Source organism: Leptinotarsa decemlineata, unplaced genomic scaffold (assembly GCF_025532065.1).
Source record: "Leptinotarsa decemlineata unplaced genomic scaffold, Ldec_3_MD MMD2_P_RNA_scaffold_12, whole genome shotgun sequence".
Classification (NCBI taxonomy): Eukaryota; Metazoa; Arthropoda; class Insecta; order Coleoptera; family Chrysomelidae; genus Leptinotarsa; species Leptinotarsa decemlineata.
The window spans coordinates 2,161,208-2,186,446 of NW_027412526.1; the positions used below are offsets into that span (position 1 = coordinate 2,161,208).

Sequence of the window (25,239 nt, forward strand, 5' to 3'; positions counted from 1 at the left end):
GGTGCGAGCGAAATGAACTTCGCTTAGCGTCGCGACGCTACCGAGCGATCGACGCCGAAACTTATTTAAGAAACTCGACCTGCCAAACCTCCCAGTCGCGGGTGTTATTTGGAGAAAGAACATCAACGACACAATGGTAAGTTTTTTGGGAGATGGACACCCCCTGGGAATTGTGGATGTGTTCAGTGCAGTGTCATACGTCAGTGATGTGATTTTTTTCTGTGAACTTGTGGAATTTCGTTAAAGCTACAGTAAAGTTTTGTCCTTTGCTGATTTTTGAGTGACTCAATATTTATTTGTTGCAAAAATTACTTTGGGCTCTGATCGGTTCTCTAAAGAGGTTCAGCTTTAGTTGTTTCCGATTTGGGTAGAAATTGCTATTGAATGATTTCAACTGTACCAAATAATTGAGTAGAACAGAGTCGTGATTCCAAAATCCAACTCATCACTAACAAAACCGCTATAATCATCTAGCATCTCCAATTCTTATAAACGCAAGAGTATCTATAAAGATACTTAGTTAACTTTCTGAAAAAACTAAAAATAGTACCACATTCTAAATCATGAAAAGAACAAGAAAATCACATCACTAGCATAAACCACAGATTCAACCTCTTTAGACTAGCACAAAAAACGAAATGTAATCTTTTCCAAGATCTGAGATATTTTCCAAATCAAACGAAAGCAAAATTTTCTAAGAGTTTTCAATGACTTGAAAATAATCTATCAATGATTCTTCAAGATATTCAGGATCATTGTGCTTATAGAAAAGTTGAACTCACGAATAAAAATGATGAAGTTGTGGAGTAGATGCATATTTTTTTCGTGTTTAATCGAATCAGATATACACGATATAGTATATGAAAGAGATAAAATTCCACTCACATGTAACACTGTCATCCTCAATGGCGGACATTCAGCACCAATTCGAATAAAATCGATGACAGCACATAATGACATTCTATCTCTCATTTGATTCAATCCCAGCCGTATGAGTCTTGTTTGAATTGAACGAAAAAATACTATTATTAGTGACCATCACTAACTATCAATTAAAAAAAAAACATAAGGACTAATTTATATTTCAATCGATTTTCTGTTTAAAATCCTCTATAATCTGCAAAATAGCCGAGTATTATTTGAAATATTCAATTCCACAGAAACCATTCTTCAGTTGGAGTTTATAAATACAATTTAACTCAAATATCATTATTAGTCAAAACAATTTCACATTGAGACCAAAAAAACTGAGATTTTTCAAAAGGTACATGCTGAAAAGAATAAATTTTCATCATATCATCGAAAACTGTTTCTATACCTTCATTCCTAATAAAGCAATCATCACATGTATATAAAATAATTCAGCTAATAAGATTCAACTAATTCTCTTGTAAAAATAGAGGTCGAAAAAATTACATAAACGCACAGTCTATTTTTGAACCACCAGGCATGTGTATTTTGTAACTGAATCGTTATCTATTTTAGTTTCTGTACGAAGCTTCTGAACTTGGTAGCGTGCCAAAATAGAACGTGACCCATTTTCATTTATAATTTGCTGGCTGGTAGTTCAGAATTGCAATATTTTCAAATTCCAGATAGTTATTTTCGTGAATTCTTCCATAGGTCACGTGTCCTAAGGCCATTGCACTATTCATCATGTAGCTATACTGAAATATTCTTATCTTCATACATATTTTTAATTATGACTAGTTATAACTACAAGACAAATGTTAGAATATTAAATTCTGTTCTTTATCTTCATTCAACTTGTTACTTAGCTATGCCAGTAGAGGAGTGCCACGAAGTTCCACTTGTGGCTTGCACATATATAATAAGGAACAATAAATCAGCATTCACTTCATGACTAAGAAACAAATATATGAGATTGGAGTAATCAAAAATGGAGAAAAAAATACTATTCAAGTCTGTTGTAAAGTCATCTTTGAGAACTCAGTTTACGATTAATTCATGACGTTAGATCTGATCTACTTATGGCACTTAGTTGACTGATATCAACTCAGTCAAGGAAGGGAGAGTGTTGATAGAATTTCAATATCTACTCAGGATAAATTTTTACCCCCTAATATAGGCAAAATTAATTTTTCAAGCGGTCTTTTCAGTGGTAGTTGATTCCTTGCTCAAAGGCTATTTTTTGACTCTTCTATTTCTTTCCATTATCCCAAAAAAGTGTAGTCTCATGAGCACATTTCCTTCTATCTGCTCATGAAACTCATCAAAATACTCCTGCGTGTAATTTTTTTCAACAATTTTCTTTCTTCTTCCTCTTCTTAGTTAGAAGAGGTTTCCCTAAGATATATTTTTCTATTACCACACTCATCAGCTATTTCACTTTCTGTGATTTCTGAGCATTATGGCCTCAAGCAAAGTATCAATCTTCTTCTGTTCGCCAGTAGAAATTGAGGACGCTATTATTATTGTCATTATTATTAATTTTCAGTATCACAATTATTTCGTTGAAAGGCGATTTCCCCCTATTCCCATCATAATCTGGCAGCAACGCAAGACTCTACCTCATTTATCCTGATTACAGGCGGACAAAGAAAAGAAGGTTAGGAAGAAGAAGAAGGAAGATGCAGGAGAAGCCCCCGCCCCCGCTGCTGCACCAGCCGCCGAGACCAGAACCTCATCGAAGAGCTCGTCCAAGAAAGCTAAACGTTCTGGTTCCAGTGTCTTCTCCATGTTCTCCCAAGCTCAAGTAGCTGAGTTCAAAGAAGCTTTCCAACTGATGGACCATGATAAAGATGGTAGGCTCACCAATGAATTGTTTACTGAAATATTTTCCAATTTTCCATTCTTGATGGATACAAAACATGTAGGGTGAAAACGAATCATCTGAGAGAAATGTTCGCACTGATTCGTCTACATCAAAACTTCTATAGTCCCACTTGATCCTAATCTATTAGAAATTCCTTCATCAACTCAGAACAGAAGTAGCAACAGTAACCCGATGATCCAAATGTCTTATACTCTATTCTGAGAAGGAAGTGGTCCATCAAAACATCTGACATTACTTTACCTTCCTCTGAGCTGAGCTCTATTTGTAGAATTGATAATGAATTGCCAACTTGGAAAGACCCAAGTTGTTTCCTCATTGAAGAAAGAATAACCATTACTGATGATGGTCTTTGTTAACTTTGTTACTTGTTACTGGATTCCTGGCCATCAGATTAGATTAGATTGTTGGGGAGCTGACCCCCGACCTGATTCACTGCGACCTATTCAGATCTATTGTGATGCTCCTTGGTTGTTAGAGCTCATTGTCTAGCTTGAACTCTTTGATGAGACTCCATAGCCTTGACAATGACCTCTTCATATAGCTGGATTCCTGGTCATACTGGCCTGCAAGGCAATGAAGCTGCTGACTGCCTTGCAAAGCAGGGTGCTGCAAGCAGCTTCATCGGACCAGAACCTGCCATTGGCGTCGTTTCAGGTTTTGCCAAACAAACATTGCAAACAATACTGCCTGAATTGGAATAGCTAACTTCTCGTGACTATAAGAAAAACGTTGAACTGTTTTGCCCTTGTTATCAGATGAACCAATATGAGTTGAGTACAGGCGTACTTTCTTCACGTTTGGATTGTTTTATCAGGAACATCGTTCACTGTTTTTAAAGGTTGATAACTCCACTGAGATCATTGTGTTAAGTTTCCAAAACTACTCGTATATTTCAAACACATATGAATGTTTCCAACATAACTCTGAAAGTCAGCACCTCATTTCCAAATCTCGTCCTTTTCAGGCATCATCAGCAAGAGCGACTTGAGAGCCACCTTCGATGATGTTGGCAAGCTCTCCAACGAGAAAGAACTTGATGAGATGATCAACGAAGCATCAGGACCAATCAATTTCACCCAGTTGTTGGGTCTTTTTGGCAACAGGATGGCTGATTCCGGTGGTACCGACGATGATGAAGTTGTCATCGCTGCTTTCAAATCGTTCGATGAAAACGGCACCATCGACGGTGAAAGGTGAGGAAATTTCAAAAATTTTGTATTTCATGAATTGTATTGATCTAGTTTTTTCAAATCAATATACAGCAGACTTGAATTAAGATCCTCCACTAATTGGCTGACAATTACTTAGTTATCCAGAAGTTATCCAGAGTGAACTATGTGAAGTTAATTTGATCGTACTATGGAATAAAGCGAAACCTCCGGTCCATACTGTTATATGAGTTTCTCTTTTTCTATAGCCGGTTCTTGAATGTGGAAAAATATAAAAACGTAAATACAACTTCTTTGATACAACAGGAATACTATCGATGAGTTTATCTCCAGCTGTTGTTTCTTCTCATGGAATTATAACATGGCGCAGTTGGTAGGATCAGAACCTACCTTCACCCATAGAGCTACATACAACACGGACGACGTCGTACAGAAATGAATGAATAGTTAGATAAAACTCGATATTTTTTTCATAGTAAAATTATGTGAAACTTTTCTGATTCTTTTCTATCGTTGCAGGTTCCGCCACGCCCTGATGACCTGGGGAGACAAATTCTCGGCGAAGGAAGTTGATGACGCTTTCGACGCCATGGACATCGACGACAACGGCAGAATCGACACACAGGGTTTGATCACCCTCCTCACCGCGGCTGAAAAGGAAGAAGGTGAAGGTGAAGGAGAAGCAGCCTAAAGTGTGACTTTACGCAGCAGCATCTTCCAGATCATTTCCATCGTCGTTCATATCGAAATTCCATCTAATTTTCTCATGGTTTAACCAGTATATGCAGTGAGTCAAGTATACAAGTTTGTATTCCAACAACTCACAAAACTCAGAGACTAAAATAATGTATATTTTATGGAATCGAATGAGATTTGAATAAAAATTTAATTTCCTATTCCACTTCGTCTGTTGTTTCAGTTTCCAACTTTATGAGTCTTTCCTTTCAGTAAAGCCAACATTTTTATCAGCCCCATCTGTAGAAACCCACGAAAAGCTTTGAATGAAAAGCTCAGAATCACAAATTTCGTGGATATTTCTGAAAAGGGGCATAAAAGAACTTCAAGGGGATAATCGTACAAAAAGAACTAGAATCTAGTTCAAATTGAAAAGAACTAGAATCTAGTTCAATTTGAAAGGGGTATAGTTTTAGTAGAGGAAGGAAGGAAACAATCAATTTCAAAGAAAATTAACAGGAATTAACAGAAATCATTTACAGGATTCCTACACAATATAGTTAAGTTAGATTAGGTCCAAATTAAGTGGGTTTATTTGACCCTCCACCGCAACCCGAAAAGGTTTATTGTGGCTGACACCCATTCACACTCGTATGGTGAGAGTATGGCTACACAATATAGTATATGAAAGAGGTGTAAAACTTCACTCACATAGAACACTGTCATCCTCGCTGGTGGACACCGTAAGACATTTGCCAGCTCTTCAGTATCAGATCTGGTGCTGAATTGATTCATTAAATTACGATTTTATGTAACGGAATGAATTTATTCCACTCATGTCATTAATGACATTTAGGAGAGATTGATTTTTTGGGAATCAGCCAGCCTGGTGCCAAAAAGACCCAACAACTAATGAAGTTCATTGGTCCTGATGCTTCGTTGATCATCTTATCAAGTTCCTTCCCGATGGAGAGTTTACGAACATCGTCGAAGGTGGTTCTTAAATTCGCTGTTGCTAATGATGCCTGGAGAGGGTGAAACCAGGGAATGAGGTGCTTAATTTCAGAGTGATGTTGAAAACATTTATATGTGTTTGAATTAAGTATGCAAGTAAATCGGGAAACTTGACACAATAACCTTATAGTGGAGTTATCCCACTTCGCAAAGTCCTTAAAAAAAGGATGTTCCTAAAAATACAATTGAAATGTCCTGCTTGACACCGCAATGAGTATGAAACAAATTAGTTGCAGGCTTGCTAAGCTGGAACCAATGCCAAAATACTTTGCATTCATCATCTTTGTCAAGTGAATACGAATATCAAACCAAGCCAACACCTTTCACCATGAGAGTTTCTCAGCTCAAAATCTGAACGAAAAACTACTTTGGCAGATATATCAGCGACAGTAACTGCAGTAACTGACGTTTACTGCAGTTTTGTCCTTTAAGGACAAGGACAGCTTAAGGACTTATACATTAATGTATAAGTTTGAAAATGTCGCAACGTTAGTTACAAATAAAAGTGGTAAAAAACATAGAAAGTTCCAATTCTAATTTTTCATGATAGTTTATGTTTTCTATTTCAAAACAATGCATGCTAATCGCAACTCAATATTTTATTAGTTTCAAACAACATATATTAAAAAACTGGGTGATTTTTGTTTCTTTTTCTGTATTAATCGTTTTGAATTTCCCGGATATCGGTTGACCCGAGTTGGGTTAACTGGAGGTTTAAATTTTCATAACTGTCACTTTTTTTCATGGAGTTAATATAGCACATGTTCATCTCAGATATCGCTTTCGATTTCTAAATTATCAACCTTCGATAGCTCAGTTGGTAGAGCGGTGGACTGTAGTGGGAAAAACTTGTAGACATCCATAGGTCGCTGGTTCAAATCCGGCTCGAAGGATTTTTTTTATTTCTTTACTATTTCAATCGAGGTTTTTTTGGAAACTCTCTTTAGCAAAAAATGTTTTCTTATGTAGAAATTGCATCATCTGACATCTTTCCACTTTTGAAACACGAATATCAATAACGATGAGATTGGAACCTTTGGTGTGAAAGTTGAATAACTTTTTTCGAGATCAATTGCTCTAACACCAAACTAATATTTTTGCACTCGACGCGCGTTTCGCCAACAAAGCTAGCATCCTCAGGAGAAGAAAATTGATCAATTTTCTTCTCCTTTTCCTCTCCTCTTCTTTCTATGGCTGTTGTTGCAATTGAACCATACGCTTGTGTTAATGGTGGATTTTGTAACGTTCTGATTAACAGCTTTAGCTACCGACCAGAAGAATGTAGACCCATTGGGATTGTCAAGCAGTTCACTTCTTCGTTTTTATTTTGTGTGTCCTTCATTCCTTCCTTCACATTTCCTTTCCGAGTAGTTTCTTCGTTTGTAGCTTTCCATCGTAGTCCTTTCCTGGCCTTTCATCGTTTATTCTTCAGAGAGTGAAAGATTGAAACCCTCCTGTTCAAAAAAATGTATTTCGAAGAATTCTATTTATCGAAGACGAACAAAAATCCAAATAAAGAATGGAAGAATGAAAACACAATCTTCCCACCATTCGTCACTACTCGTACAAACTTGCCCAGACCTCGAAAGGGAATTAAAATTCCTAAGCACCCTCTTCACAATACCTCCGATAAAAGTATAACAATAATTACGGTTTGGATGGCATCTGTTGAAAGCTCCCGATGAATCGGAGACCACACTTGGTCCATTTACAACGATTTTGTTGTCAAAAGAGGGCAAATCGATGGAATGTTTTCCGGTCCGCTTACAAATTACAAAAGGCCGATCGGCTCAGTCCGAAAAAATCTCACGCAAATGGTACTGAAATGTTTTGAAAATTACTATCTAACGTTCTTCGAGAGTTCTTGGTATGCGTAACAGGGCCGTAATAGGAATTTCACTTTCTGTCTCCACCTAAAATTGTGTTTTGATCTTTATTCAAAAACATTTGTCAATAATAACAATAAAGGATATGTAAATGAGATTTTTCATCGAATAATGATAGTAATGATACTTGTATATATCGTTTTGCCTTCTAGGCGAGTCATTGAGAAAAATAATAGATAATATGGGGCTCAGTATAGAGCGTTGGGGGACACCAATTGTGATATGTTTTCCTAGAACCTGCAATTTACCAGGGGGGTCTGGAAAGTTTACGACTTCAAAATGAAAAGCTAGTGAATTTCTTTGTTCATCTGTTGGCAGTTACTCACCAAAGTTTTAGCCATTTTGAACGTTTAGTTGTTATATAACAGTCTATATTACTTTTTCAACATACTTAATTAACCTTGTGAATGGTTTTTACCTGTTGGTTAATGAGGGCTATTGTTATACGCGCTGGTCAGGCCCTGTCCCCCGAAGCCCCGATACATTCGGGAAGGCGCGCCAGCATTATCAACCAATGACCACTCCACACACCGTGGGGTAAGTGATCATTGAGTCCGAGAATCATGTGCCCTGAGCCAGCGCAGTTAGCCAAGAATGACAGTCTTCTGCATCTGTGCGGCTAAGATTTCTGGCTTAGTGCGGCAAGCCGGTATGATTTCAAGATTCGAGAGTCGAGAGGACATCATTCCACCAAGGACTCCAACAATCAGAACAACCATCTTGACAGAGTGATCTGGATAGAGTTTGCGGAGTTCGAAGAGAAAATCCCGATACTTCATCCGTTTTCCCTCCTCTTTTCTGACGATATTCGTCTCACCAGGAGCTGAAAACTTCACGACAAATATCGTTTTGCTCTGGTGGTCGAGAAGGACTACATCAGGCTTGTTAGCTTGTATGAGCCTGAGGGTGGGGAACGAATAGTTTCGATAAATTTGGCACTTCTCGTTCTCCACAACGGATTCAATATCCCCCGGAGCGTAGGGTAACACCGGTGTCTCGTCAATACCGTAAAAGTTCCGTAGATGGTAATATAGCACTTTTAGGGCCGCGTTATGTCGATGGATATAGGCCGAGACCGCATATGCTGGACATGCTCATAGCAAGTGCATTGGGGTCTCGGGCGCCTCGCGACAGGCCCTGCACCTTGTGTCAGGAACCTCTATACCCATCACGCGACTGCGGTAGACTAAGGTGTTGAAGACACCATCCTGGCAAGCCACTCGACTTGAAAAAAGCGAAGGTCAGGCGCTTTGATAAGCCAAAGTATCCAATAATATTGAAGAAGACCCCATGCATTGGCTTATCCTTGTATTTCCGCAGAAATAAGGTGATATCTGCGGCTTTTATCTGAACTTTTTGCTGAACAGGTTCCAACTCGGTGACAGAGTTGTGGTCACCTCGTTCAGTGTCGAAAACTATACCGAGTTCATCAGCTGCTCGGGTAGCTGCCCTAAGGAGAAATGCTCCAATTCCTGCTCTCTCGTGGTCACGGACCATGCAGAGAAATCCAAACTCCTGATGACTTTACAGGATGTATCCAGTATCATTTTATCATGTAAACATACCAAACTCAAAAGTCTACGGCCTCCCTGTTGTCAGGGGAAGTACAACCGTAGATTGGACGATTTGGGATGCAGACTCCTATAGAGATGCATCATTTTTCGGGTCTTCACGTCAAATTGATACAGCTCCTTCCGAGTCCACTTCACTAATCCAAACGAGTAGAGTAAGATTGGAACGGCAATAATATTTGTTGCAGCAACTTTGTTCTTTCCTCACAGTTCCGATGACCAGATCTGTCGAAGTTTGTACTAATACTTGCCGCGGAGAGAGTTCTTCACTGATGTTACCTCTTGTGGGTGGCGTTGTTCCACCCCGAGGTTAGTATACGTCTCTCCGGCCTCCAAATGGTGTAGGATGCTTCTATCTACGAGCTGCACATCCTCTCCGTAGTCCCCGCATTGTCCTCTTTTGAGATGGATCATTGCACATTTGTCTATCCCGAATTTCATACCGATAGCATGCGTGTACTCTTCCACCACCCTCAAGGATTGATAGAGATCCTTCTTCCAGAGGAATAAAGTTTGAGATCATCCATATAAAACAAATGGGTGACCTTGTGCATCCGGTTTCCGGGGTGCCACAGTTATACCCTCGAGTATTTCTGAGAGCAACGGATAACGGCAATAGTGAGATACAGAAGAGAAGGGGACTGAGGCAATCACCCTGAAATACACCTCTTCTGAAAGTGACCCACCCTGTTTGGACTCTTGCTTGACCAGATATTATGGTGAAGCGAGTTCGCCAAAGTGGAATCAGTTGTTCAATGCATCTCACTATTTTGTCGGGTACCGCAAGAGTATTATTATTATTATTCTTATTAATATTATTATTATCATTGTTTTTATTAACATTATTATAGAAGTGGCAGAGACAAATCCAACGGTCCATAACCAAATCACCGAATCTGTCCCAGGGAACCCAATTCGGCCCTGTCTTCTTAAAACTCTCGCTCTCTTTCCACTCAACAGGTAAGCATTCATTGATTCGTACAGGTAATAAGAACCGTTGGAAGTGGCTATTGTCGGCAAACATTAGCAAATTCCCGCTTTCTATTCACTAACTGCATCGACATAAGAACGGTCTATGGTGTAACACACGGACTTGTCTTGACGTATCTAGTGTTTTCTTTGCACGGTCTGTGACTGGGTTAGTGGTGTAGGAAGATGTGATTTGTGAACAGTGATTTTTTAGAAACATTGACGATGTTAACGAATGTGAAGACGGATCACCTCGTGACCAAGGATTGGTTCTGTATTTTTTCATTGCTTGTTCTAGGTGAGAAAGTTGTATTTTGATAACTTGATCGGTGGTGATTCATCGATTTACAGTTCTTGTTTTAATTTTAAACAATACAAGGTCGCGGTAGCAATATACGTACTCGTATGTCTTTAAAAGTATGAATCGAAGAGAGAAAAATGCAATAATATTTCAATACTGACCTTATTGGAGTGAAAAATTTCAAAAAACCCTTTGTTCATCTAAAAAAACTCATCTGAATACTGATTTTCCCAACTTTCAACACCATTTAACGAATATTAAAGATCCTATATTAGCTAAAAGTTACGAGGGTGGCCCGAAAAGTTTCCGACCTAACATAGTTTCCTTTAAACTCTAAACACTTCTCCCAGCGATGCTCTCATCTCTGTAACCCGTCCAAATAGTACTCAGTGTTTTTCTCTGCAAAATAATTGTGCACGAAGCTGATTGCCTCGTTATTCAACGGAAATATCTGTCCTCTGAGCGCAATTTTGAGATGAGGAACAAAAAACAAAAAGAAGTCGCTTGGGGTCAGATCTGGTGAGTAAGGCGGGTAGTCAAGCAGTTCAACCTGTAATTCGTGGATTTTCGCCGTTACAACTGCTGAGGTGTGAGATGTTGCATTGTCTTGATGAAACAGGATTTCCTTTTTCTACAAAAGTGGCCGTTTTTGGTCTAACGTGAGCAAACGCGGCAGCCAACGCGCGGACTCCCTCCTCATGCCTGAATGTTCATTCAATATGTAACAAACACGTTCATAACCTCTGTTCACGTAGCATGTTCATAACCTCTGCTATCTCTTTCACTCTAATTCGGCGGTCGTCTAGCAATATTTGGTGAACTTTTTGGCCATCCCGAATGTTCATCGTCTCCCAAGTTCTAACGGCCACGCTAAAATTCAGCTGCCCAAAATTTCATTGAGGTAAATGATTGTGCAGAGTCCCCATACACAGAATCCAACTCATCTCTGATTTGAGTAGGCGTATTGCCTTTGAAAAACAAATAATTAATGACAGCTCGATACTCGACTTTGTTCATTTTCATAAAAACACTCACATCAACTCAGTCAAACGACTGTTACATTAAAACTGCCCGTCCAAAATGACTGAAACTTCGGTGAGTAACTGTCAACAGATGAACAACGGAATTCACTAGCTTTTATTCACGAGTGCAGCTATCTTCATGTTGAGGTCGAAAACTTTTCATAACACCCTCGTACAATATGAATTTTTTATACGTGTCACACGTCATATTATACGTAGCGTGCAAGATAAGACAGGCCAGCGTGGCAAATAGGAAAATGGAAGCGTGCTATACGAAATATTTTGAATTCAAACGTTACAACAATATCATCTGTTTATAAATAAATAAACACACCACTGCAGGTATAAAACGACACGAACGCCCATCAAATCTTGTGTTTTCAAGCCGTTTGCGATACAAAAATAAAGTAGACCCGGTAAAGTATTTTAAACCCAGCTATACCTACCAGCTGGGGCAAATTATAACGACATAGCAAAATTTTGTTTGAGCATTCGTTTAAGTCGTTTTCTGGCGTTATTGAGAGGAAATTTAAATACAAAAACACTTTCTCGTTGCCACTTTTCAAGGTTTACAAAATGACGTTCACAGATTTTCAATCCGACTCGTCTTGTCTCCGAGAAACAATTACCATTTTAATTTTTCTGGAAAGAATAAACTGGTGTAAATCAGCCTTCTTAGTGACAACTTCCTATAAAACAAATTGGCTCAAAAATTGGCTCATTTTTCCAAATTCGCCCGATTTTGTATCTGTTATTTTCGAATTTTCTCGTACAAGCCTGCTCAACTTGTTCGTATATCTCTTGAAAGCATAACCTTGTATGCTGTATGTTTCTGTATTGTTTTATTTCATTTCAAACGTTCAATAAATATTTTCAATTTTGAGGGCATGACTTCATTACGTTGAAACATCGGCGTCTTTTAAGAAATATCCTTATTCTCTTCAGTATTATGAATTAGTATCATGATATAGTTCTGCTATAGAGTAAATGATTTTTCAAAATGAAGAAAGACCACATATGAAAAAATAAAAGGGTGGTCTTTTTTTCTACAGTTCCTTTCAACAGATTTGAAGGATTTACGTCGACAAGAACAGACAAAGAGATAATCCTTGACAGGACATCAAAGGACAAAAGAAAACCCTTTTCTAGTCAGGTTGTGTACATACCATATACAGGTAATCATAGTTTTTTACACAATAGCAAGATTGTTGAAGAAATCATGAATAATAGAATTACCTCGATTTTCAAGAAAAATGGCAAATTTGTTCCAGAGAATTGAAGATGAAATTTCATCGTACAAGCTTGAGGAACTTTCAAAGGTTATATTGAGAGAACCTTTTGCTGTCAATTTTAAAAAATGTGGCACAATTTGTATCTGAATATTTGGTTCTTGAAAGAATTGCTCTGCAATAAATGTCGTCAAAAATGTAGATAGTCGACAGTGATGATCCAAGAACTTTGGATGTAGGTACTACTCTGTTCACAATATAAGGTGAATTTTCATTTTTCTCAAAAATATTCATTTATTCATCAATTATTATGTCTTCCCCTTCAAAGTAGGCCCCCTCGAAGTAGTTTTGATTTGTACTTTTTGGTATGTCTTCTTAATCGTCGCAAAACGCCGTCCTTTCGTGGGTCTTTTCAATCCTGGGAATAGGAAAAAGTCGCAAGGTGCCAAATCTGGGGAATACGGTGGCTGAGGCATGAATACCAGACGTTTCCTCCGTATTACTTCTCACAATCGGACTTTGGTTTCGATGTCATAACCATATACCCATAGTTCGTCACCAGTTATGACCTTTTTAAGCAAATCTGGATTGCCTTTGACGTCATTCAACAATTTCTGAGTGATGCTAATGCGACGGTTTTTTTGGTGAAAAATCAGCAATTTTCGAATGAACTTTGCTACCACAGCTTCATGCTTACAGAAAAACTTGCATGGCATGAGCCAACCGATATGCCGACATCCTCAGCAACTTCTCTAGTAGTTTTTCGACGGTTCTTCATAACAATTTTTTTTCAATTTGTTAACATTTTCACTTGTGAAAACATTCACCGTATGCCATTGTCAATATTTCAAGTGTTTTTGAGCACTTAACTACATTTTTACCCAAAATATGATATAAATCCACAGAAAAATCAACAAACGTGGTGCTGAAGAAATAACAATCATCATAATCATAAAATGCCATAAGAACTTGCCACCTCCGTTTTATCGCTGCATTTCATCTCTATGAGATAGTTTCTTATCTGTACATCACACTGTATGTATACATATATTAGCATTGAACTGTAAAATAAATCACTCAGTCGTTGAAGATCCTTAAATAACAAAACATACAATAAATACAAACCGAAAATATTACTTGAAAAATGTTGCTATGCAGTGAGTGAATATCTACATGATGACAATTTTTTACAATTGACTTTTGTCAGTTCAATATTTCATTTATACACACTGTTGATTATACAACCTGTTAGTCACGAGTATTATGTAAATGATGACAATAAATTATTGTTACTATTATTATTGAAAATCACGATAAAATCAATTTTGTACAAATATTTGTTTTTTCCTGGATCTATCTAGTAACACCGAATCTACTTGACGTATTCATTAATGGTAATGGCATGCTTTCTCTTTGTCAATCAAAATGTAATGAAAGTTCCGCTGTGTTTTTATTTCTGCTGATTTTGAAGACATCTGGCAAAGTAGAGCATTCACTTTTCCAACCGAGGTTTTGAACAAATTTCAATTTGCATTTCATTAACAAGACTAAAATTTCATTCTTTACAATCAATAAGAGAAAGAAGTAGTGTATTTCGAGTGAAAGACAGAAACAACTTCTCCAAATAAATCAATAAATTAAAAATGAAATTATACCCGTAAGATTTCATTTGTTACTCTAATATTAGCGGCAGCCTGGAATTTGGCAGCGCAGATGAGAAGAGAAAAGGTGTAGAAATTTTAACTGTCACATAATACACATACAAAGTCATGACATTTTCTGAAAAAGTTAGTCAATATATCAGGCTATCGGGGCCATGGTCTACTAGATCAGTCACTGTTGAGAACTGTCTTACTTATATTTCATGTAATTTCTCAATTATTTCACTTGTTTCATTGGTTTACTTTGCTTAGTAGCGCTGCCGCTGATGAAAACTAGACTGAACAGTACATCAACAGGGATCAACAGAAACCTCATAACGCGAATATCGAAAATAAATGAATGACACGAGAAACAATAAAAAATGATTTTACCTAATATCTTACCGAAATAAAGACCTGCTATATGATGCGTAGGATGGTGTATGTTGAATCAAAACTCCTCAAAAGTATAACTAGGTAGCAATACTTTGAATTTTATTGTTTCAAGTTATCGAAAAATTTCAACTGTCCCAATATCAAATGATACCTATCTTTAACTTCTTTCTTACAGGTATCAACTCAGTTACCTCTCTCCAATTGGTGAGCTACATTTCCGGCCAAGGTCTCCATGGCACCATCAACTTCACCAAGATCCAAGACGAGGTAAAAATATCAACGGACCTAACGACAACCCTAGAATACCCGAACCAAGCATGGTCATTGTACGTCACCGAATTCCCTGTCGATTATACGGAAATAGAAAACCGTTGCGAAAGTTCCAAGCTGGGAAAGGAGCTCGTGAACCTAGAAGACACATTCGGCTACCTGATCCTCCCGGAGAACCAAACCACGGAGTACACCACCAAGGAGTTGAGGATGAACGGACCTCTTGGGCTCTACGGGAAGTCCCTATTGCTCAAAAACCTAGACACCGGTAGCAGGATATGCTCTTCTCTAACCATGGCGGACAGAACCAAAGAAAAAACTGCGGTTGCCAGATTTGGCACTCCAATAGCTGGAAACGTGTATTTCAGGTGGTTCTCCACGAAAGACAACCACAGAGACATGCTGATCACTACCGATCTATACCACGTGAGGAACGTAGAAAATCATACCAAGTTTTCCAAGTACACCGAACATTTCTGGAAAATCTACGTCACTGATATCCTGGAATCGGATCACGACCGAAATGACTGCAATATTCTACAACTGGTATTCGATCCAGATGCCAAGGGTCCAGGAAAAGGCGTGGGCGACATTGACTCTAGGGTGGGGAAAGTGAAGGTGTCCACGGATTATAACAAGTTCAAGTTCAAAACCCTCTTCAGGGACGAACAACTCGTTCTTCTCCCCAGCGATCTGACTGGACCTCAAAGGAGGCTGTACTTGGTTTTGTTCGAGCGAAAGCATGAAGATGTGTTCTTGGGGTGTGCCAAGATTCGATACGAAAATCCTGTTAATGCTAGGTAAGTCCCTTTCTCGAAGTACCAGGTGGCCAAAAAAGAGAATTCACTTCGCTTTGGCTAGTCTTGGATCATAGGATATTTTCAGAAAGTTTTATTAAATTTGTGTTACGGATTTTACTTGAGAATAGTACGAACAACGTCAAAGATTAACAATGAGTCAAGAACGTGTGTAGTTTTCCGGTATTTCGGACACGCTTTTACTGAATCGCAAATGCCTGAGTAATACCTAATCGAGCTCAACAAATTAACCCAGCAGATCAGCCTTTGTATATCTTCATGAATATTTAGTTAGAGTCTTCAACCATCTCTGAGCTATTCATCTGTAGTTTCAATAAAAAATAGTATTACTGATATCAAAATTATCAACTTAACAACATCTTCTAGCTGCTCAGGATATATTTGTACTATTTTTCTTGATCCAAAAAGAAGTCCAACATCACTGCTATTCCAGAAATATTTTGAATTTGAACAATTATCAATAGGTGAATCGTGACCGGTAACACATCAAATAAAAGGAAAGTGGACGTTGTATTTATTGACAAAGACTTTTCCTAGACGCTCCTTGACATTTCCCCTCCTATTTCTTTTAGGTATACCGCAATGTTGATGATTTCCTTTGTCAATAAATTCAACATCCGTTCCTCTTTCATTTGATACGCTGCACGTTGAATTCTACCTATTGATGATGAAGATGCGGCTTAGTGCATTTTTGTCACGCCACCATCTTTGAACCCCTCGATCTTACCCTGTGTCCGATTCCATATGGCTCACCCTATGGCCCAACTTCATGATCTCACCCGGTATAGTCTCGGCTTCGGATCTTATATAGCTCCATGCTCGAATGACCTTGAACGCAACAGAACGGAACGGAAGCATTAGATTTTGAGAAGGAAGTGGTGCTGTTTATTTACTTGAATATCATAAATATCTCCAGTTTTTTTTCAGTACGGGTATCCATGCCAAATTGAGATATCATAGGTAAGGTTAGATTAAGTCTGGAGTGAGTGGATCTATTCGACCCTCCACCGCAACCTGCGAGGGTTTATTGTGGCTCACACCTATTCACACGTGGCCAAATAAACCCAGCTTCTTAACGAAGCCGATTAGTTTGTATAGTGAGTGGTCTTTCAGGTCAGGTGCTAAGAATACGGCTCTGCCGAACTCTAAGGACCTGATTCGTTCCCTAGCGGGGCCGGCACAAAGTATATGCTCTGCTGTTTCATCACTTTCCTAACAGAGGCGACACATACTGTCTTCCGACAATCCAAGTCTCTACATATGATGATTCAAATGATAGTGACCTGTAAGAAGGCCTGTTAGACATCGTAGTTCATCCCTACTGTAGTCCAACAACTGTTTAGTATCCAGCTTCGAAGGGTGAATAAACGCCTTGGAGTGAGCCAATCCTGGAAGAGTCTGCCAGAAGCCCATAAATCTTCTTGCCATCCAGGTGTTCAATGTTTGCTTGGCAAAGTCTAAAGCGATGCCAATGGCAGGTTCTGGTCCGATGAAGCTGCTTGCAGCACCCTCCGTTGCAAGGGAGTCAGCAGCTTCATTGCCTTCCAGGCCAGTATAGCCAGAAATCCAGACCAGAGACAATCTGTTAAGTCTTCCTATCGAGGAGAGTCGTTTTTGGCAATTTGCTACCAATTTAGACGTTGCTCGGTAGGAACCAAGAGCTACCAACGTCGCTCACTTATATTTTTTTTCGCCTGCCATCGTAATCTCGATCTAATTTTTCTACAGAGTGATCATACAATCCGGAGGCATCAAAGGGGACATCAGGATGACTCAGCACACAAGATTTGAACCGACGTTCCTGAATTTCAACTTGACTACCGCTAGAGGTGACATAGAAACCCGTATAGTTTACAGCTCAACCGTAGCAGGCTATAAAATCCACGAACTGCCAATAAAACCCGCCAAATCTGTTGGGAAAAACGAAAACTCCTGTCTGACAACAAAGTTCATTTACAATCCTTCAAATACTGATATAAATACAACCCCCCCTAGTGGTGAGTGCGATAATTCTTTCCGAAAAATGTATGTTAGTAATTTATTTTCTGTTTTGTATAGGATTTGGAACCCAAGATCAATATCCTATTGGCGATCTTTCTGGAAAACTGTTGGGAAGAAACAATCAGTCTGTGTTGGTTGAAGGCGGTCAAGAACTCAATGGCCTATATTGGGACGTCTCTCTACCACTCCAAGGAAGATTTTCAATTGTCCACAGATCGCTTGTTATCTACAAGTAAGTTCGTACAAGAATTGTACACTAAGAAAACGTATGATGGTATTGAATCCGTATCTTCTAAACGGAAATATATTTAGAACTATCCTCACACAGGAAAATCCATTTTTTACAGATCAACCCTTTGAAAAATTCACGATACATAACCTACGAAATTGTTTTTTGATTCTGTTAGCCGTCTATTGATAACAACTTTTATCACCAGAACAAAAATGCTGTCGCTCGTCACGATGTGAAGATACTTTTCACTAAGCAAATTAACATCTACCTGTGAATTGTTCGTTTCCTCGTCGAGGTGGGTGGACGTGTCGCGGCTGTTCTCATCGCCGAAGAAACAGAAGCTATCGCCACCAGAGAATGTGCAAGCAAACAATACACATATGTGGGGGATAGTTTCAATCGTTTGTGTATATCCGCCGTCAAGAGACGTGCAAGCAATAAGCGTCAATAAGGGTGCAGTATGGTGTAAACCAAGACTTCTACAATCCCAGGACAAATTTATCGTAGTATTAAGAGAGCTTGTCGTATAGCACCGATTCATGGAAGCTGAGACCAATACATTGACGAAGATAAGATAACATCTAGCTGTGTTCTTGTATTATCTCGATATACAATCATGCTCAGAACATAATGAGATTCAGTTAAATAACGCATTTCAGAAGTAACTACTACAGTTTCTGTTCATTTCCGATATATATTTCCAATAAATATTATTTTCTGTAGATCACTATCATTTAATGACATTTATCAAGAATATGCAACAACGGCATGCAATTTCAGTTATATTTATTTCACGGGTAATACAATGCAACTTGACGAAATAGTCTTCAGAATTATCAAAAATGTCAACGAATGATAAGATAAACATTCAAAATACTTCTTAAAGTGTAACTTAACTCTTCATGTGAGTTAAAAAGTTTGAATAAGCTGATCTCAAGGACACGAGGTTGAGAAGAGGTTTATGTAAAAAGTGAATTTTCTAAAATGAAGGAATTCTTTGGTTATAATCTCCAAACGTTTCAACTGCAACTGCAGCAGTCATCTTCAGTGGCGGAAACCAACGAAAACGTAGTGAGTTAACTTTCGGTGGGTACTGACTCTAAACCAAGAGCCGTGAGGAGAATATTAACTTATACTTTCCTTACCAGCTAACTAGCTTTCATAAGCTGCTACATAGGAAAAAAATATCTGTACATGAAATTCTATAGATACCTCACTCTATTTATAGGTTCGACAGAAATATCAATCCAGGGATATTGAAGATGAACGACGCTCCCACTGAATGGTGAGACCTCAGGCTTTTCCTTTAAGGACAGTTGAGTACAGCATTGGTGGTTGAGCCTAGCACTACTGATGATGGAAACAGTGCTATCTAGTGTTGAAACACATATGAGTTGTTTTTGAGCTTTGCTTTTAACCAATATCCCTTGATTTCAGAAATACGCAGTACCCTACCTCGGAAATCATCGCGGAACCCTGGATCTGCGGTGGAATCACTCTATATGAACCGAACTTCGAGTACCAGAAGCAAATATTCACAGCGCAGGTCATATTTCGCTACCCAACCGTCGGCAGACTTCTGATGCGGCAAGCCAAGGACGAACCGTGGTCCGACACGACGGTACTAATCGAGTACTTGGTCCACGCTGACGGTGCTGCTCTCAACAATAGCGCAGAACACAGGTGGGCGATTCACGACCTGCCGCCTGGGAAAGATTTCTACAACTGGACGGGAAGGTGTTTGAGCTCAGGCCCCGTCTATAACCCGTATAAGGTGAGTTTAGGCCAAATTTCGCCAAAATGTTTGTGGAAAGAAATATATGAACTTTATTGTGAATTAGATAAATCATGGTATCACAGAACATACGTAATGCATTTCATCTTTTGTTTTCATTGACTTTGTTTACATGACACCTTGAAAGAAGATTTTTAACAACCAATAATACTAAGACTAACGTTGATGTATGTGTGAACACCATTGATTGTTATGAAGCCGGTTCAATAACCAGTAAAGATGGATTGATGTTGCATCAACTATCAGTTTTTAGTAGAGCATTTTATGCATCAAAACCACAGAACGTATAGGTGTTCCGTGACAAATATTTCAATTTCAGATTCAGACTTCACAATCAATATTATTTCGTATTTTTATTATTATAGGTGGATTTCGACAACAAAACACTCAACGACAACTGCAACATGGAGAGCATCGGACTATGTAGATTAGGAGATCTATCAAAACGTCAAGGAACTCTAGAAATATCGGGTAAAATAGCGGACAGCGATAAAATTTCCAGGAAACTATGGACCGATCCGATGTTGCCGCTCACCGGGCATTACAGCGTTTTAGGAAAATCTCTTGTCGTATACGATGATTATGGCCCTAAAGCGAGAGGAGAGAGACTGGCCTGTTCCATGTAAGTTATTCTGTACCTCAAGGATCAAGTTTGGAACTGTCTTGTTCTTTATATCCAAACGTATGCTTTGTTCTATACTTCTCAACAGATCCAACATCAATATTTTTCAGAATTGGCGGGGTTTACAGAAGAAAAGCAGTAGCTAGGGATTGGTTTCCAAATGGTAACGAATTAACGGTCAAAGGAAAACTGGAGTTTTTCCAGCAAACTGAATATGACATCACAGATGTGGAAGTGAGTCTTGAAGGATTGGTTGACGTCAAGGAGTACCACATTCATATGGTACGTATTAAAATGTTTTCGTTGAGAAATATCCGATGAAATCCGTTTCCTATTAGTATATATTTAAATGTGAGGGTCTGTGGAATCTTAAAAACGTGACACGTTGAACAGTCAAATTTTTTATGATCGTTTTCATAGCAATCAATTTATAATGAACATAACTCTGTCATGACTTTTTTAACATTTCCCTTTTTTATTTTTTTACACGTGTCGAGAAACTTAAATTTCATTTGAAAACAGTACATTCAAACCGAAAAGAGTGAAGTAAATATTATCACATGGACATTTTTTTTCACCTAGACACCTGTAGAAGAAAGTCTCCAATTTCCATGTGAACAGTCAACCCTGTACGGTCACTGGAATCCGATGAACGTTGATCCTGCTTCATCTCCCCGAGCTTATCAAGGCACTCCTGATCAGTACGAGGTGGGAGATCTAAGCGGAAAGTTTGGAAATTTGTACAAACAGTCGATTCACAAAACGTACTACAATGACTCTTTGCTCACGTTGTTTGGACCAAGGAGTATTATGGGAAGGTCCATCGTTATACATAAAAAGGTATGTATATCATTCGGAATTGAATCAGATATCTTTCACAGGATTGCTACACAATATAGTATATGAAAGAGAAGTTAAAAGTCGAAACATTTTTCACCCTTTTATTATCCAATACAATTAATTAATTATTTTTAGGATTCAAGTAGATGGGCTTGCTCTACCATCGAAAGGGGATATAGTCCATCTGAAGCTAGTGAACTAAGAGCGATAGCTTCTTTTCATAATCCTAATGGACACGCCTATGGATATATGAAAATGGTAAGTTTTTACGCCAAATGGGTCAGTATAACAAAGCTATGTAGAAAATATATAAAGTTTATCATATTTTCCTGAGAAAGTAATGAATTGTCAACTAAAATTTGTGTTAACTTCGCATTGATTATCAAATCTATCTGAAAAAAAATTAAAACGAGAAAATAATCGATTTTTTTTAAATATCTCATATATCTACTCATATGGCTCACTAACTCAATTTAACTCCTGATATTTCCAGAGGCAACTCATTCATAAAGATGGCAGTGCCAGTGATACAACCATTGAAGTTAAACTTCGGCATCCCGGTAAAAACGATAGGAATGTGGTAAGTGGAACTTTCAAAGATCACCAGTACAGTACGGCCAATGGCTATTTCCACATGGATCATCAATTTGCGGATTCAAAATAACTCGTCAAACCTAACCTAACCATGAGACGTCAACAATTACTCTCGAGTCAAATCTTATCTATCTCTACTCGATATAACGAGTTCAAGCTACTATCCAAACAAGAGCTCTCTCCCTGATCAAACACAAACTGATTTGTCTTCGTTTTTCACCTGTAGCAGAAAAGGATGCTATATAAAACCATGGCAAAGAAACCCTAGTGTTTCAACCACTTTGCTTTTGTCTTTTGACGCGAGAAATGTGATTGATCCAGCTTTGTACACATGTTGATAGATGGTGCAAGAATCGAAATCTGTCGCGGGTATTTTGTTGAGATCTTTAAATTTATGGACCATATAAATATATTCCAGAACGTAAACAACATTAAAAATGTAAGTGCCAACTCGAGCATAGCCTAGCTTTCTCAAGACACCCTGCTTGAGGAAGCTTTTGTACAGCGAAACAGGCGTCGCGGTTTCGTAAACATTTATAGTAAAAAGCTCAACTGATATTTTTTCCAGACAAGAGACCACAACTGGGCCATCTACGTTAACCCTGTTGGAGTTGATGCAACAGTGAAGACTTTAGCTACCAGATGTGTCGCGGGAGGTTACATTTGGAATCCGTTTTTCACCCAACTCGCAGATCCTTTGAATGTAAGTACTCGGTCTTAAGAATGAAGGTCGATGTTGAAAAGTTATTCACGTCTTGATTTTTGTAGGATGAGCTCTATCGTCAAGAATGCGGTCCGGAAAATCCTCTGCGCTGTCACGTGGGAGATCTGTCGGCACGTTTGGGAACAATAGATATAGGTCTCAAGCGGAAGGTATTTTCTGATGCCAATTTTCCTTTAGAAGGAGATGTAACCGCTATTGGAAGATCCATCGTCATTCTCGCTCCTGACAGAAAAGGAGACAGATATGCTTGCGCCAATATAGAACCTGATTATGACATCATCAAATATGCCAACATCGAAAGACCGCCTAGATTTGTTGTGTAAGTTCAACCACTGCTTCACTTCTACAATACAACAGAATATTTTTTGGGTTTCAGTGCCCAGTTCATAGAGGACGTACGAGAAGTCATGGGAATCCCAGAATGGTTCCTGAACGTCGACAGCAGACAAACTAAGAACATTTACAATGACGCATGCGTTCAACTATTGCTACACTTCAAAGGTCCCATTGCCTCAAAACTGGAACAGGATTTCAATAGTCTTTTGTTGATTGGAAGGCTTGATGCACCAAGTTTGTATATTCCAGGATATTTCAATGAGAAGAGGAAGAGGAAGATATCTTATAAGCTGTGTGGGCCAAAAGACCCGAATGAAAAAAGTTAGTACACTTTTGTTTCAACGAACCTGAAGGATCAAAAATTTTATTATGAACCCCGTCCTTTTTCTTCGAGTTTGTTTTATAATAAAAATCAATCGCCTAGAAGTGACAATGCGTTCATCTTCCAAAACCCATTTCGAAAAGAAATAGATAAAATGACTTAACGTCTATTAGTGACCCAAGAAAATACAATTTCAGTTCATTTCATGAGATCTAGGCAACAACTCATAAATATCTACAATGAAAAAGTGAACATTATGAATTTACATCAAATTTTAAATATCTTGCCTCAAGATGTGTAGGCTTTCAAACCGGTGTCTTACAAATTGTGCGGTGTTTCCGAATGTATTAGCCCTGGTCTTCAGGTTTTTATTCCTGACGTTTCGTCTGATACTGCGGCATACATTAGCAAAGGCGATGCGTCAACGGTCGAAGGGATGGATCTACCTAGCTGTGATGCGCAAATGTTCCTAGGATGTCTGTAACTATAATGGGGTTAGGATTCGGACTACCTACTACTCTTGTACCTGATATTGGCCCGAGCTTTCTTCAATTAGTGGGAGAATCTTTGTTTAACGAAGTACCGGTATCCATGTCTTGTTGATGTTTAAACTCTCTTTCTTAGGGTTGAAATTAGTCTTATTACCCTTGGCACTCTGAACAGCGTCGAATAATATCCTCTGGTTACATCAAGAGCTTGCGTGCGTTCGAAAAAAATGTCGTGGCTGCTTTCTGAGAGAGCATGTTCTGCAACTACAGATTTATCTGTTTGGCGGCAGCGGTAACTTCCTTTATGCTCAGGCAAGCGCGTTTTAATGCTTCTCTTCGTGGTTTCGATTTAGAACCAACCACAACTATACGGTATACTTTCTGGTTTACTCCCCTGATTTGATTCCAGGAGTACACCGAATACCGTATAGTTGTGGTTCGTTCTACATCGTAACCACGAAAAGAAGTGTTGAAACGCCTTGACTGAGCATAAAAGAAGTTGCTGCTATGGCCAAACAGATGAGTTCGACACGCTCTCTCATAAGGCAGCCATGCCACGCAAGTTATTGATAAAACTATAGGGTACTATCCGAGGCTATTTAGAGAGGTCATGAAAATACATAAGAATAATTTCAACACCAAGGAAGATAGCTTAAACATCAACAAGACATGCATACCGGCACTCCAGTAGCAGAAGAAACGTCAGGTGTTAAAACTGCAGACCACGGCTAATAAATTAGGAAATACAGGATAATCTTGCCTCAAGGTACGGTATTTATTACCTCAATTTTTCCAGTTCAAGAATAAATATTGGCTTTAAAGTAAATGGTACAATATATCGCACTGCTAATGTGAGGTCGGCAGGAGAGAATTATATTATCAACCATATTATTATACTTTGTTAATTTCCCATTCATGATAAACGAGTGAAATTCATGATTCTGCAACAATTTCAATTTTCAACTTTCAGGTAAAAGGAAGAGCAGTTTTTTCTTCGGATCGAATGGAAACATGTTGCTGACTGATTCAAAACTGATGATACTCATGACTTTACTGTCTTCGTATTTACTATGTTGATACGAGTTGTTCATATTTGTAAATAGTACCTCAGAACATTATTTATTTTGGCTTTAACTCGATTGTACAAATAGATGTTTAGGAATATTTTTTCGTTTTATTGTTTGAGTGATTGAGCTAGGTAAAAACTTTCTTGAAACATATATAGTGTGACATATTCCCCCTGAGTTGAAAAATAATTGACTACACTGTACAATAATGGAACTAAACTTCATTTCACTGTGAATACAACCGAACATTTTAACTTATTAATTATTATTCAAATGTCTATCGCCTTATTGAATCGCTCTGCCACTAAGAACTATCTCGAAACCTGTAGAGAATTCTTGGGAAGTCCATTGAAGCCGGTAGAACGGCTTCGAACCTAACCAAATTCGGGAAAGAAATTTTGAAATAAATAAATTTTACAGAAGAGTAAACAATCAGAATCGCCACTCTCGAACGCGGGAAA

General features: G+C 38.4%; 2 protein-coding genes and 1 non-coding gene across 3 annotated transcripts; all 3 read left to right on the top strand.

Annotated features, from left to right (window-relative positions):
* Positions 1-4,870, top strand: Mlc2 (myosin regulatory light chain 2). The gene is made up of 4 exons (XM_074171585.1): positions 1-136; positions 2,552-2,765; positions 3,762-3,990; positions 4,486-4,870. The coding sequence occupies exons 1-4, from the start codon at positions 134-136 to the stop codon at positions 4,655-4,657; spliced, it is 618 nt and encodes a 205-aa protein (XP_074027686.1). The 5' UTR covers positions 1-133; the 3' UTR covers positions 4,658-4,870.
* Positions 4,871-6,457: 1,587 nt separating this feature from the next.
* On the top strand, positions 6,458-6,548 carry TRNAY-GUA (transfer RNA tyrosine (anticodon GUA)). The gene is given in 2 exon segments: positions 6,458-6,494; positions 6,513-6,548. It is a non-coding gene; the product is annotated as a tRNA-Tyr (tRNA).
* A 3,552-nt stretch (positions 6,549-10,100) lies between these two features.
* On the top strand, positions 10,101-24,875 carry Rsod (Related to Sod). Its single transcript, XM_023174083.2, has 14 exons — positions 10,101-10,379; positions 14,845-15,739; positions 17,486-17,754; positions 17,816-17,990; positions 19,428-19,764; positions 20,151-20,407; positions 20,518-20,689; positions 20,990-21,247; positions 21,383-21,505; positions 21,741-21,827; positions 22,410-22,544; positions 22,610-22,884; positions 22,942-23,222; positions 24,682-24,875. The coding sequence occupies exons 1-14, from the start codon at positions 10,307-10,309 to the stop codon at positions 24,786-24,788; spliced, it is 3,444 nt and encodes a 1,147-aa protein (XP_023029851.2). The 5' UTR covers positions 10,101-10,306; the 3' UTR covers positions 24,789-24,875.
* Positions 24,876-25,239: the final 364 nt, after the last annotated feature.

What these genes read in the sequence shown, in the direction of transcription:
- Mlc2 (XM_074171585.1), top strand. An exon ending in GATGGACCATGATAAAGATG is followed by an intron (nt 2,766 to 3,761) that starts GTAGGCTCACCA and finishes CGTCCTTTTCAG; the next exon opens with GCATCATCAGCAAGAGCGAC. An exon ending in GGCACCATCGACGGTGAAAG is followed by an intron (nt 3,991 to 4,485) that starts GTGAGGAAATTT and finishes CTATCGTTGCAG; the next exon opens with GTTCCGCCACGCCCTGATGA.
- Rsod (XM_023174083.2), top strand. Translation starts at nt 10,307, where the DNA reads ATGTTAACGAATGTGAAGACGGATCACCTCGTGACCAAGGATTGGTTC. An exon ending in TTTTTCATTGCTTGTTCTAG is followed by an intron (nt 10,380 to 14,844) that starts GTGAGAAAGTTG and finishes TCTTTCTTACAG; the next exon opens with GTATCAACTCAGTTACCTCT. An exon ending in CCTATGGATATATGAAAATG is followed by an intron (nt 21,506 to 21,740) that starts GTAAGTTTTTAC and finishes TGATATTTCCAG; the next exon opens with AGGCAACTCATTCATAAAGA.